This window comes from Dama dama, chromosome 30, assembly GCF_033118175.1.
Source record: "Dama dama isolate Ldn47 chromosome 30, ASM3311817v1, whole genome shotgun sequence".
NCBI lineage: Eukaryota > Metazoa > Chordata > Mammalia > Artiodactyla > Cervidae > Dama > Dama dama.
The window spans coordinates 72,774,949-72,790,623 of record NC_083710.1 but is presented as its reverse complement, the minus strand read 5'-3'; the positions used below and the strand labels follow the sequence as shown (position 1 = coordinate 72,790,623).

The following is a 15,675-nucleotide window of genomic DNA, read 5'->3' as shown; positions in this document are numbered from 1 at the left end:
ATAACCACAATGGAAGAGAAGGTGCAAGTTCCTCAAAAATGAAACATGAAATTAGCATATAATACAGTAATTATACTACTAAGAAGATACTCAAGAAAACTAAAAATACAAAGTTGAACAAGCAATTTGTAAACTCATATTCATGACAGCAAAGTTCACAATAGCTAAAAGGTGGAAACAACTATCCATTGACAGATGAGGGAATACACAGAATGTTGTATAGACTTATAACGGAATATCAGTTCAGTTCAGTTGCTCAATCATATGCGACTTTTTGCACCCCCATGGAATGCAGTACACCAGGCCTCCCTGTCCATCACCAACTCCCAGAGCCTGCTCAAACTCATGTCCATTGAGTCGGTGATGCAATCCAACCATCTCATCTCTGTCGTCCCCTTCTCCTCACACCTTCAATCTTTCCCAGCATCAGGATCTTTTCAAATGAGTCAGCTCTTCGCATAAGGTGGCCAAAGTACTGGAGGTCAAGCTTCAACATCAGTCCTTCCAATGAACACTCAGGACTGATTTTCCCTTGGGATGGACTGGTTGGATCTCCTTGCACTCCAAGGGACTCTCAAGAGTCTTCTCCAACACCACAGTTCAAAAGCATTGATTCTTGGCACTCAGCTTTCTTTATAGTCCAACTCTCATATCCATACATGACTACTGGAAAAACCATAGTCTTGACTAGATGGACCTTTTTTTGGCAAAGTAATGTCTCTGCTTTTTAATATGCTCTCTAGGTCGGGCATAGCTTTCCTTCCAAGGAATAAGCGTCTTTTAATTTCATGGCTGCAATCACCATCTGCAGTGATTTTGGAGCCCCCCAAAATAAAGTCTGACACTGTTTCCACCGTTTCCCCATCTATTTGCCATGAAGTAATGGGACCGGATGCCATGATCTTAGTTTTCTGAATGTTGAGTTTTAAGCCAACTTTTTCACTCTCCTCTTTTACTTTTATCAAGAGGCTCTTTAGTTCTTCTTCACTTTCTGCCATAAGGTGGTGTCATCTGCATATATTAGGTTATTGATATTTCTCCTGGCAATCTTGATTCCAGCTTGTGCTTCTTCCAGCCCAGCATTTCTCATGATATACTCTGCATATAAGTTAAATAAGTAGGGTGACAATACACAGCCTTGATGTACTCCTTTTCCTATTTGGAACCAGTCTGTTGTTCCATTCCAGTTCTAACTGTTGCTTCCTGACTTGCATACAGGTTTCTCAAGAGGCAGGTGAGGTGGTCTGGTATTCCCATCTCTTTCAGAATTTCCTACAGCTTATTGTTATTCACACAGCCTAAGGCTTTGGCATAGTCAATAAAGCAGAAATAGATGTTTTTTCTGGAACTCTCTTGCTTTTTCAATGATCCAGCGGATGTTGGCAATTTGATCTCTGGCTCCTCTGCCTTTTCTAAAACTAGCTTGAACATCTGGAATTTCATCGTTCATGTATTGATTGAAGCCTGGCTTGGAGAATTTTGAGCATTACTTTATTAGCTTGTGAGATAAGTGCAATTCTGTGGTAGTTTGGAAGGCAGATTCTTTACTGGCTGAGCCACAAGGGAAGCAATGGAATATCATTCAGCCTTATAAAGGAATTAAATTCTGACACCTGCCACAACATGGATGAACCCCGAAGACATTGTGCTACAGAACATAAGCCACACACAAAATGACAAACACTGTATGATTCCACTTACACGAGGTACCTAAAATGGTCAAATTCATAGAGAGAAGTAGTAGAATGGTGCTAGGTGAAGGGAGAGGGCCTTGGGAGTTAGCGTTTAATGGGTACAGTGGTTTAGTTTGGGAAAAAAGAAAAAGCTCTAAAGATGAATAATGGGTATGGCCACACAGTGAAGTGAATGTATCTAATGTATCTAATGTCACTAAATGCTGCACTGAAAAGGAGCGAAAATGGTAAACTTTATGCTGTGTATATTTTACCACAATAAAAAAATCAATGATCAAAAGCCAATAATAACTTTACAAAGCTGTGGAAATGTATTAATGAATAAATGGCAAATCATTTTTATATATGATACCTCCCTCATGATCATTCAAAGTTCATCTGAAAAGAGCATGAAAATGCTGAATAGGCCATTTTATGAGTGGAAATGTGCAGACTTAGAGATCTCCTGGAGACCTGCCCCAGCCTGGAATCCACAGTGTAGACAAAGCACAGCTACAAGCTTAGCAGCCACTCCATTTCTAACACCCAATCTGATTCCTCTCCAGGACCAGGGATCAGGAGGTGGGGCCTGAGCATGAATCACAGACATTCAGAGGGGCCTTTCAGAACTGCTTGGCAGCACCAGCTATGCCCTAAAGAATCAGCCCCCCTGTTACCTGCAAAGAAGTGTCTTGTTTCCATAGCAGCAGGACTCTATATGCAAGGCTGTGCATGAGGAAATCTGTCTTTTCCAGGTTTCTGGAATTTCAGGCTATGTCTATGGTGTAATCCCCACAATTCCTGACTTCATATGGGGATAACCTTTTAGGTAAAATCAAGCCTCCAAATGAACTTCTTGGGAAATATTTACATTCACATAAGCCAACATTCCAGGTGAGATCACATTTCCCAAAAGCAAGATTCCAAAGTGTTAGAAGGGAGAAGAAGAAAAACAGGTGGAAATGGCTCACCTGTGCAGCAAAGAGTGAGCTTTGACTAAACCATCAGCTCACACCTAACTTAAGGTTTTCGCAGTGCAGTTCTGGTAAAATTTTGTAACAATTATGAGTTAAGTATGATCTGGAAAGGCAAACATTTAGCCAATTTGTAAGGAAATCTTTGAGTCTCCATCTCCTAAATGGTTAAAGATGCAACAGGATAACAAAGATGATGATAAATGATAATGAAGACCCCTGACTGGAATGTTACCAGCACAGCTGCAATTTCACATCATCCAGAAGGAAACCAGCTCAGATATTGTTGCCAAACACAGACAGTGAGATGCCAAGTCCCCAGGTTCACACGGTCCTGAGATGAATAAAAATCTGCTCAAGGAAAGATGACATGACATCTCACTTTCTGCTGAAAGAAATATTCTGAAGAAATAGAAGCTCTGGATAAGTAGCAGCTAGGTAAAAGAAGCAATATTTTCAAATTAAGCTGTTTGGTTTTATCTTTCAATGAGGACTTTATTTATTTATAATAATTGTATATGTTTAAGGTTACAACATGATATTTTGATATAAATACACATTGGGAAAATTACTGTAGTAAAGCCATTTAAAATATTCACTATCTAGGATGGAGGAGCCAAGATGGCGGAGGAATAGGACGGGGAGACCACTTTCTCTCCTACAAATTCATCAAAAGAATAATTGGACGCAGAGCAAACATCACTAAACAACTTCTGATCGCTAGCTGAGGTCATCAGGCACCCAGAAAAGCAACCCATTGTCTTCAAAAGGAGGTAGGACAAAATATAAAAGATAAAAAGAGAGACAAAAGAGCTAAGGATGGAGATCCATCCCAGGAAGGGAGTCTTAATAAAGGAAGTTTCCAAACACCAGGAAACCCTCGCACTGGCAGGTCTGGGGGAAGTTTTTGAATCTCGGAGGGCAACCTGACTGGGAGGGGAACAACAAATAAAACCCACAGATTACGTGCCTAAAAGCGATTCCCAGCAGAAAAGTACCCCAGATGCCCGCATCCGCCACCAGCAAGTGGGGGCAGAATGGAGAGGAGCGGGCGGCATTGCTTAGGGTAAGGACCGGGCCTGAGTGCCCTGAGGACAATCAGAGGGAGCTTTTGTGAGATACCAACTTAAACTGTGGGATAGCAAGAGAGAGAGAGAGAATTAACCGGCCCTAACACACTGCCGGCCGTTCGCAGAACAAAGGGACCGAGCAAGTCCAGAGAAGAGCTTGCAGGCTGTGGACCGGCCCAGCCCCGCCGGACACAGGAGGCAGGGGGGAGGGGAAAGGGGCAGGCTCAGCCCCAAGGACCGCATCCCCTACCGCACTGCAAACAGGCCTCCAGTTTCTAATCAAAGACTTCCTGAGATTCTGGATGGTCGACATCCGCCGGGAGGGTCGCAGCGAGACACGGGGCGCAGGCACCCGACCAGCGCGGGCGGGGACTGGGGCTGGGGACGCGGAGGGCAGAAGGCACACGCACCCGACTGGCGCAGGCGGAAACTGAGGCTGGGACCATGGAGGGGAGAAGGCGCACTGCACCCGGGGAGAGTGCGCCCGTCAAGCTCCTAGCTGCCTGAGCCGCTCAGGCGGGGAAGGCACAAAACGCAGGCGCAGCTTTTTGTTCCGTGCTTTTGGGGAACACCAGAGGGCTGGAACCGTGCACAGCACAGGGCACGCTCCATATAGAACAGCCGGGAGCCTGAGCAGCGTAGATGGGGAAAGCAGTGTTAGCCCCTTCCCGCAGCGCGACGGAACTAGCAACCTGAACAAGAGACCACCTCCGCCCGCCTGTGTCAGGGCGGAAATTAGGCACTGAAGAGATCGGCAAACAGAAGCCAAATAAACAAAGGGAACTGCTTCAGAAGGGACCAGTGCAACATATTAAAATCCCTGTAGATAACACCGACTACACCGGAAGGGACCTGTAGATATCGAGAAGTGTAAGCTGGAACGAGGAGCTATCTGAAACTGAACTGAACCCACACTGATCGCAACAGCTCCAAAGAAATTCCTAGTTATATTTTTACTTTTTTTTTTTTAAGTAAAATTTTTTTCTTCTTTTTTATTTTTTCTCTTTTATTTTCTTTTAAAATTCCCTATTACTCCCCCATTACTCCTTAACTTTCATTTTCATAGATTTTTACGATTTTTTTAATTAGGAAAATTTTTTTTCCTTTTTCTCTTCTATTTTCTATTTTTCTTTTTCTCTTATTTCCTTTTAAAGTCCTCTATTACTCCTCTACTACTCCTTAATTTTCATTTTCATTACACTATAACCTTATAAAAAAAAAAAGAAGCAGCCCTATTTTTAAACCGAACTTCATATATATTTCTAAAATTTTGTGTGTGTGTGTTTTGGTTTTTGTTTTTAATATTGTATTTTAAAGAGTCTAACCTCTACTCTAGATTTTTAATCTTTGTTTTTCAGTATATGATATAAATTGTGGACATTTAAGAATCCAATATTCAGTTCCCATTTTTATTCAGGAGTGTGTTGATTACTCTCTCCCCATCTTGACGCTCCGTTTTCTACCTCAGAACACCTCTATTTCCTCCTTTCCCCTTCTCTTCCCAATCCAATTCTGTGAATCTTTGTGGGTGTCTGGGCTACGGAGAACACTCTGGGAACAGACACTGTGTAGATCTGTCTCTCTCCTCTTGAGTCCCCCTTTTTCTCCTCCTGCTCATCTCTATCTCCCTCCTCCCTCTCCTCTTCTTCATGTAACTCTGTGAACCTCTCTGGGTGTCCCTCACAGGGGAGAATCTTTTCACCATTAACCTAGAAGTTTTATTATCAGTGCTGTATAGCTGGAGAAGTCTTGAGACTACTGGAAGAATAAAACTGAAATCCAGAGGCACAGACTTAAGCCCAAAACCTGAGAACACCAGAAAATTCCTGACTACATGGAACTTTAAGTAATAAGAGACCGTCCAAAAGCCTCCATACCTACACTGAAACCAACCACCACCCAAGAACCAACAAGTTTTAGAGCAAGACATACCATGCAAATCCTCCAGCAACGCAGGAACATAGCCCTGAACATCAACATACAGGCTGCCGAAGGTCACACCTAACACATAGACCCATCTCAAAACTCGTTACTGGGCACTCCATTGCACTCCAGGGAGAAGAAATAAAGTTCCATGCACCAGAACACCGATGCAAGCTTCCCTAACCAGGAAACCTTGACAAGCCAATCATCCAACCCCACCCACTGGGTGAAACCTACACAATAAAAAGGAACCACAGAACTCTAGAATACAGAAAGCCCACTCCAGACTTAGCAATCTAAACAAGATGAAAAGGCAGAGAAATACCCAACAGGTAAAGGAACATGAAAATGCCCACCAAGTCAAACAAAAGAGGAGGAGATAGGGAATCTACCTGAAAAAGAATTTAGAATAATGATAATAAAAATGATCCAAAATCTTGAAAACAAAATGGAGTTACAGATAAATAGCCTGGAGACAAAGATTGAGAAGATGCAAGAAATGTTTAATAAAGACCTAGAAGAAATAAAAAAGAGTCAATTAAAAATGAATAATGCAATCAATGAGATCAAAAACACTCTGGAGGGAACCAAGAGTAGAATAACGGAGACAGAAGATAGGATAAGTGAGGTAGAAGATAAAATGATGGAAATAAATGAAACAGAGAGGAAAAAAGAAAAAAGGATCAAAAGAAATGAGGACAACCTCAAGGACCTCTGGGACAATGTGAAACGACCCAACATTCAAATCATAGGAGTCCCAGAAGAAGAAGACAAAAAGAAAGGCCATGAGAAAATACTCGAGGAGATAATAGCTGGAAACTTCCCTAAAATGGGGAAGGAAATAGCCACCCAAGTCCAAGAAACCCAGAGAGTCCCAAACAGGATAAACCCAAGGCAAAACACCCCAAGACACATATTAATCAAATTAACAAAGATCAAACACAAAGAACAAATATTAAAAGCAGCAAGGGAGAAACAAAAAATAACACACAAAGGGATTCCCATAGGATAACAGCTGATCTATCAATAGAAACCCTTCAGGCCAGAAGGGAATGGCAGGATATACTTAAAGTAATGAAAGAGAATAACCTACAACCTAGATTACTGTACCCAGCAAGGATCTCATTCAGATATGAAGGAGAATTCAAAAGCTTTACAGACAAGCAAAAGCTGAGAGAATTCAGCACCACCAAACCAGCTCTTCAACAAATGCTAAAGGATCTCTAGACAGGAAACACAGAAAGGTTGTATAAACGTGAACCCAAAACAACAAAGTAAATGGCAACGGGACCACACCTATCAGTAATTACCTTAAATGAAAATGGGTTGAATGCCCCAACCAAAAGACAAAGACTGGCTGAATGGATACAAAAACAAGACTCCTATATATGCTGTCTACAAGAGACCCACCTCAAAACAAGAGACACATACAGACTAAAAGTGAAGGGCTGGAAAAAAATATTTCACGCAAATGGAGACCAAAAGAAAGCAGGAGTCGCAATACTCATATCAGATAAAATAGACTTTCAAATAAAGGCTGTGAAAAGAGACAAAGAAGGACACTACATAATGATCAAAGGATCAATCAAAGAAGAAGATATAACAATTATAAATATATATGCACCCAACATAGGAGCACCGCAATATGTACGGCAAACACTAACAAGTATGAAAGAGGAAATTAATAGTAACACAATAATAGTGGGAGACTTTAAAACCCACTCGCAACTATGGATAGATCAACTAAACAGAAAATTAACAAGGAAACACAAACTTTAAATGACACAATGGACCAGCTAGACCTAATTGTTATCTATAGGACATTTCACCCCAAAACAATCAACTTCACCTTTTTCTCAAGTGCACACGGAAACTTCTCCAGAATAGATCACATCCTGGGCCATAAATCTGGTCTTGGAAAATTCAAAAAAACTGAAATCATTCCAGTCATCTTTTCTGAACATAGTGCAGTAAGATTAGATCTCAATTACAGGAAAAAAAAATTGTTAAAAATTCAAACATATGGAGGCTAAATAACACGCTTCTGAATAACCAACAAATCATAGAAGAAATCAAAAAGGAAATCAAAATATGCATAGAAATTAATGAAAATGAAAACACAACAACCCAAAACCTATGGGACACTGTAAAAGCAGTGCTAAGGGGAAGGTTCATAGCATTACAGGCTTACATCAAGAAACAAGAAAAATGCCAAATAAATAACCTAACTCTGCACCTAAAGCAATTAGAGAAGGAAGAAATGAAGAACCCCAGGGTTAGTAGAAGGAAAGAAATCTAAAAAAAATTAGTGCAGAAATAAATGCAAAAGAAAGTAAAGAGACCATAGCAAAAATCAACAAAGCTAAAAGCTCATTTTTTGAAAAAAAATAAACAAAATTGACAAACCATTAGCAAGACTCATTAAGAAACAAAGAGAGAACCAAATTAAGAAAATTAGAAATGAAAATGGAGAGATCACAACAGACAACACTGAAATACAAAGGATCATAAGAGACTACTACCAGCAGCTCTATGCCAATAAAATGGACAACTTGGATGAAATGGACAAATTCTTAGAAAAGTATAACTTTCCAAAACTGAACCAGGAAGAAATAGAAGATCTTAATAGAGCCATCACAAGCAAGGAAATCGAGACTGTAATTAGAAATCTTCCAGCAAACAAAAGCCCAGGACCAGATGGCTTCACAGCTGAATTCTACCAAAAATTTAGAGAAGACCTAACACCTATCTTACTCAAAATCTTCCAGAAAATTGCAGAAGAAGGTAAACTGCCAAACTCATCCTATGAGGCCACCATCACCCAAATTCCAAAACCAGACAAAGATGCCACAAAAGAAGAAAACTACAGGCCAATATCACTGATGAACATAGATGCAAAAATCCTTAACAAAATTCTAGCAAACAGAATCCAACAACATATTAAAAAGATCATACACCATGACCAAGTGGGCTTTATCCCAGGAATGCAAGGATTCTTTAATATCCACAAATCAATCAATGTAATACACCACATTAACAAATTGAGAGATAAAAAACATATGATTACCTCAATAGATGCAGAGAAAGCCTTTGACAAAATTCAACACTCATTTATGATTAAAACTCTCCAGAAAGCAGGAATAGAAGGAACATACCTCAACATAATAAAAGCTATATATGACAAACCCACAGCAAGCATTACCCTCAATGGTGAAAATTGAAAGCATTTCCCTGAAATCAGGAACAAGACAAGGGTGCCCACTCTCACCACTACTGTTCAACATAGTTTTGGAAGTTTTGGCCACAGCAATCAGAGCAGAAAAAGAAATAAAAGGAATCCAGATAGGAAAAGAAGAAGTGAAACTCTCACTGTTTGCAGATGACATGATCCTCTACATAGAAAACCCTAAAGACTCTACCAGAAAATTACTAGAGCTAATCAATGAATATAGTAAAGTTGCAGGATATAAAATTAACACAGAAATTCCTTGCATTCCTGTACACTAACAATGAGAAAACAGAAATAGAAATTGAGGAAACAATGCCATTCACCATTGCAACAAAAAGAATAAAATACTTAGGAGTATATCTACCTAAATAAACAAAAGACCCATACATAGAAAACTATAAAACACTGATGAAAGAAATCAAAGAGGACACAAACAGATGGAGAAACATACCGTGTTCATGGATTGGAAGAATCAATATTGTCAAAATGGCTATTCTACCCAAAGCAATCTATAGATTCAATGAAATCCCTATCAAGCTACCAACAGTATTTTTCACAGAACTAGAACAAATAATTTCACAATTTGTATGGAAATACAAAAAACCTCGAATAGCCAAAGTAATCTTGAGAAAGAAGAATGGAACTGGAGGAATCAACCTGCCTGACTTCAGACTCTACTACAAAGCCACAGTCATCAAGACAATATGGTACTGGCACAAAGACAGAAATATAGATCAATGGAACAGAATGGAAAGCCCAGAGATAAATCCACGAACCTATGGACATCTTATCTTCGACAAAGGAGGCAAGAATATACAATGGAAAAAAGACAACCTCTTTAACAAGTGGTGCTGGGAAAACTGGTCAACCACGTGTAAAAGAATGAAACTAGAACACTTTCTAACACCATACACAAAAATAAACTCAAAATGGATTAAAGATCTAAATGTAAGACCAGAAACTATAAAACTCCTAGAGGAGAACATAGGCAAAACACTCTCTGACATAAATCACAGCAGGATCCTCTATGACCCATCTCCCAGAATATTGGAAATAAAATCAAAAATAAACAAATGGGACCTAATGAAACTTAAAAGCTTTTGCACAACAAAGGAAACTATAAGCAAGGTGAAAAGACAGCCTTCAGATTGGGAGAAAATAATAGCAAATGAAGAAACAGACAAAGGATTAATCTCAAAAATATACAAGCAGCTCCTGAAGCTCAAATCCAGAAAAATAAATGACCCAATCAAAAAATGGGCCAAAGAACTAAACAGACATTTCTCCAAAGAAGACATACAGATGGCTAACAAACACATGAAAAGATGCTCAACATCACTCATTGTTAGAGAAATGCAAATCAAAACCACAATGAGGCACCATTACACGCCAGTCAGGATGGCTGCTATCCAAAAGTCTACAAGCAATAAATGCTGGAGAGGGTGTGGAGAAAAGGGAACCCTGTTACTCTATTGGTGGTAATGCAAACTAGTACAGCCACTATGGAGAACAGTGTGGAGATTTCTTAAAAAACTGGAAATAGAACTGCCATATGACCCAGCAATACCACTTCTGGGCATACACACTGAGGAAACCAGATCTGAAAGAGACATGTGCATCCCAATGTTCATTGCAGCAATGTTTATAATAGCTAGGACATGGAAGCAACCTAGATGCCCATCAGCAGACGAATGGATAAGGAAGCTGTGGTACATATACACCATGGACTATCACTCAGCTGTTAAAAAGAATTCATTTGAATCAGTTCTAATGAGATGGATGAAACTGGAGCCCATTATACAGAGTGAAGTAAGCCAGAAAGATAAAGAACATTACAGCACACTAACACATATATATGGAATTTAGAAAGATGGTAATGATAATCCTATATGCAAAACAGAAAGAGACACAGGTGTACGGAACAGACTTTTGGACTCTCTGGGAGAAGGTGAGGGTGCGATGTTTCGAGAGGACAGCATGTATATTATCTATAGTGAAACAGATCACCAGCCCAGGTGGGATGCATGAGACAAGTGCTCGGGCCTGCTGCACTGGGAAGACCCAGAGGAATCGGGTGGAGAGGGAGGTGGGAGGGGGGATCGGGATGGGGAATACATGTAACTCCATGGCTGATTCATGTCAATGTATGACAAAACCCACTGCAATGTTGTGAAGTAATTAGCCTCCAACTAATAAAAATAAATGAAAAAAAAATAAAGTATTCACTATCTAATACAGTTATCCTATTTTTTGTCTGTGGTGAGAACATTTAAGATCTACTCTCTTGGAAAATTTCAAGGATACGATACACTCAATGAGGATTTCTTTTTTTAAAGCAGTCTAAGGCAAAGAGGTATCCAGGATGAAGAGTTTCAGCTTTTGACACTGATGTATCTGTGGTAATACCTTTATAAAGATACCAGAAATCCTTATTCCTTTTATACCAGTTTATACCAGGGTAAACAATGGAATAATTTCATGGCATTCCTCAATACAAAATCACTGAACACGTTAAATCACTTATTAAAAATGCTATAATGCATACTAAAGATAAAAGGAAATAATGTATTAAAATAGCCTAAATGAAAAGCAACAAATTCTCTTTAGAATTAAAAAAAGTGTAAAATTTCAAATTTTATCTCAAATGTGTGTTCACTCAGTCGTGTTCAACTCTTTATGACCCCGTGGACTGTAATCCACCATGCTCCTCAGTCCATGGTACTGTCCAGGCAAGAATCCTGGAAATCCTGTCATTTCCTTCTCCATTATCTCAAATAGCCTACTATTTTATTTAATACCATTAAAAACAATCCCATCTGTTAAATATAGTGAGTATATATTTGACATGAATTATCCATATTTTCCTTCAGTTAACATAATTATATTGACTATAATTAGATAGGTCTTTTAAAATTATAATCATTTTCTTTCTCAAATACATTCTCTGCTTCTAGATTTAATTTTATAGATCCAGTCACTGAAGTTCACTTTTAAATACAAATTTGATGTAAATGAAGGTTTTAATGAACAACCACAAAAAATTTCCATGAGTGACACTATGGGATTTAGGCATGAAGACATTGAAAATCATCTTGATACTTTTGATACTTAGTTTTAAATATTAATTTAATATTTTCACTACAAATTTACTGGGTATAAGGTCCATCTAGTCAAGACTACAGTTTTTCCAGTGGTCATGTATCGATGTGAGAGTTGGACTGTGAAGAAAGGTGAGTGCCTAAGAATTGATGCTTTTGAACTGTGGTGTTGGAGAAGACTCTTGAGAGTCCCTTGGACTGCAAGGAGATCCAACCAGTCCAGCCTAAAAGAGATCAGCCCTGGGTGTTCATTGGAAGGACTGATGCTAAAGCTGAAACTCCAATACTTTGGTCACCTCATGCGAAGAGTTGACTTATTGGAAAAGACCCTGATGCTGGGAGGGATTGGGGACAGGAGGAGAAGGGGATGGCAGAGGGTGAGATGGCTGGACGGCATCACCAACTCGATGGGCATGAGTTTGAGTAAACTCTGGGAGTTGGTGATGGACAGGGAGGCCTGGTGTGCTGTGATTCATGGGGTCGCAAAGAGTTAGACACGACTGAGTGACTGAACTGAACTGATGCAGCAGCCTATGACTAAAAGTTATTAAGGGCAGGCTTCACTTGACCTGAAAAGAAAATTTTTCATTATTTATTGGTAAAGTTTGCTTCAACCATAACAATGAATTTGGCTTGATGCAAATAGTAAGCTTCTCTAGGAAGGTATAAACAATATCAGTTATGAAATTTTTAGTTTACAGAGAACTTTCCCCAAATGTTCCTGATCCCTCAAAGGAGGTACACATCATGGTACTTAGTGACACTTACCTTGCGGTAGATCATATGGCACACAGCTACTCTGAGCCTCATCCCCACACGCTGAATGTGATAAAAGTACAAGTGGTGCAGAACGGCCCACACGAGCACGCTGGCGCTCAGCCCTGCCGCATAGGCGTAGGCTTCATGCAAAGCGGCAGAATCGGTGGGATCATAGTTTTCAACATAACTAACCATTTTCCCCAAAAATATGGGTTGAACTACTCTGGTGCCTTCCTAAAAGAAAAGAAAAAAGCCTTAACTAGAAATGTCAGTTTTTCTCAACACAAGATTTACTTTTAGCATTCAATTCAGTCAGTTCAGTCACTCAGTCATGTCCATGCTAAAAACACATTTTGACAAAATGCTACATTCATGGATAATTTAGAAGAAAAATATGCAGATATACTATCTCCTATAAGACAAGCAGACAACAGTTTTAACCTTAAGACAAAATTTTAAATTAAAAAATAGTAAAGCCTTAGTACATTGTGCTTAGTGCACTGTGGATGCTCAGTATAAATATCACAACCAGAGCTTTAGAAGTCTACTGGCACAATACCAAGTAAGTCTTTTTTTTTTTAAGATGAGTAAGAAAAAGGTGGCAGAAGAAGAGGAAGAAATCTGCTTCCATATGAACAAGCCTGCTGGCAGTCTGCCCCTGTCTACTGTATTCTCAATGTTCCAGCCCAATAGAAAGTCAACATGATTCACATATGGGAGACATGCTTTTATCACCTTCATGAATCTTTATGAACTGAGACACTGGTACAAGCACATCCACTCTTTTCCACCCCAAACTCCACATGTAGATTAAAGGAATGGAAACCAGCTTCAGTTGGAGCACCACAAAGAAACCGGGCTTGGCAACTCTGCAGGCTCTCAGTTCCCGAGAGCGCTGCCTCAATATATCTCTGTCCCCTAGAATTTGGAATGACCCTTGGAGTAAAAAATTAAACATGGTGGAGGCCAAGTTTAAAAATTATGTCATCCATGGTTCTCCATCTACCATCCAATGCAGTTGGTGGTTTGGAAGAAATGTTCCCATCCTCTCTTCCCCAAGTCCTAAATCAATTGACTCAGGGTGCACTGAGGCTTCCACCCTGAGTAAGACTTAGGGAAATCCAGTTTCTTTCCCAAAGAAAAAGGCAAAGGAACAGCAACACTTACCCACCCTGCCAAACAGCCACTCCACCCCACAACCTACTTCCTCTCTCTTATCATTTCCTGAAGGGCCTCTTCTCCCCAGTTCCCCTTCCTTCTCCCCGACGAAGGAAAACCAAACACTCAACGAATCCAAGTCACCAAAAGTAAACACCTTGGCCCTCAACATCATGTCTTCCACAGACTTCTCAAAAGACAAAACACCAAAAGTTTGGAAGTCTTTTAGGAACAGGGCTTTTCCTTTTTGGCAATCCCACCTTACTAACACAGACAGAGGTAGCAACTGACAGGTTTGCTTTGATAGCTCTCTTCTGTGTGTCCAAAGCTGAGGAACCCACACACAAGAGGAAGGGAAGGAGAATCCATAACACCAAACACCAAAAAAACTAACCATTTTCTGCTCAGTCAACCAGTGCCTTATCAAGATATTTATCAAAAGATGGCTCAGTCCCTCATATGGGTGTCTCATTAAACCTCAGCATTCATGTCTTATTCTACACACATGCACACATGCATGCACACACACACGTTCACAGGCTGCACCAACTGCCTATCCTTCCATGAAGTCATGGAAATTTTCATCTACTACAGAAGATAAAGGGAACAGTATTGAGTTGAAGAAGTATAAGTAAGATGATCAGACCTGAGTAAAATAATCAGTTCTGATACATTTCCACCGTGTCCTGTCATCCATCCCAAGTGGCATAGAGAGATCATGAAAGAGTCCCCCATACAATGGACTGTCAACCACACTGTTGTTATGGAATTTCCTGAGATGGAAATGTGGAGGCTCACACAGAGAAGCAAGATTATCAAACTGTACGTACAGGCAGTCCCAGCCTAGGCATGGCCAAGGGCAGTCCAGTGCTGGAGCCACAAACCACCAGAAGCCCAGCAGTAATATCTGTCATTCCCACATTTCCTAAAACTTACGATTCTCTTTTGGGAATCACTGTTTCCTGTTACTCAGCTCTCCATTTGCCCCTAACACCCTTGTAATTACAGGGTTAAGAGTAATGTCACTCACCAAAGAGTATATGGATAAGTTCAATAAATCCAGCAAAACAGAGTGTAAATAAAGGCAGATCACTAATGCCTAAACATACCTGGATATGTTTGCTGAGAAACAGTATTTAATAACCCAGTAGAGGGACTTCCGTGGTGATCCAGTGGCTAAGACTCCACACTCCTAATGCAGGGTACCTGGGTTCAGGCCCTGGCTGGGGAGCTAGATCCCATATGCTGCAAATAAGACCCAGCTCAGCCAAATAAATAAATATTTTTAAAAAAAAAAACAGTTTAGCAAACAGCCTCATTAAGGTGTAATGCTAGTTCACAGCTTGTACCTTCCACTCATCTGTCAATTCTTTTTTTTTTCTTGATGATTTTTCTTTATTTGGGATAAAAAATTTCAAAAAGATAATAAAGGTTTTCAATCATGGCCTGTAACTTTAATCTGATGTAACCTGGGAGGATAGTCATTTGTTATTTTTAAGCACTATTTTGGGACTTCCTTCCATGGCTCAATGGTAAAGAATCCAACTGTAATGCAGGAAACACAGGAGATGCAGGTTTGATCCTTGAGTTAGGAAGATCCTCTGAAGGAGGAAATTGCGACCGACTCCAGTACTCTTGCCAGGAAAATCCCATGGACAGAGGAGCCTGGTAGTCCATGGGGTCACAAAGAATCAGACACAACTGAGTGACTGAGCACACATGCACAACTTTGCCTGCAGCAAGGAGCAGTCATAGCAATTCAGAAAAGTGATGAAAAGTATAATGTACAAG

At 40.0% G+C, this 15,675-nt stretch overlaps 1 protein-coding gene across 7 annotated transcripts in view; it reads right to left on the bottom strand.

Moving 5' to 3' along the window:
• LOC133049208 (ATP-binding cassette sub-family C member 4-like) overlaps positions 1-15,675 on the bottom strand; it is a 161,194-nt gene that overhangs the window by 129,588 nt on the left and 15,931 nt on the right. For all 7 annotated transcript variants that reach the window (XR_009691242.1, XR_009691241.1, XM_061133158.1 and 4 more), the window contains exon 4: positions 12,736-12,960. Coding sequence is in view for 5 of the 7 variants with exons in the window: in XM_061133158.1 (XP_060989141.1) it covers positions 12,736-12,960 (225 nt within the window). In the remaining 2 variants the exon portion in view is untranslated. The remainder of the gene's footprint in view (positions 1-12,735; positions 12,961-15,675) is intronic.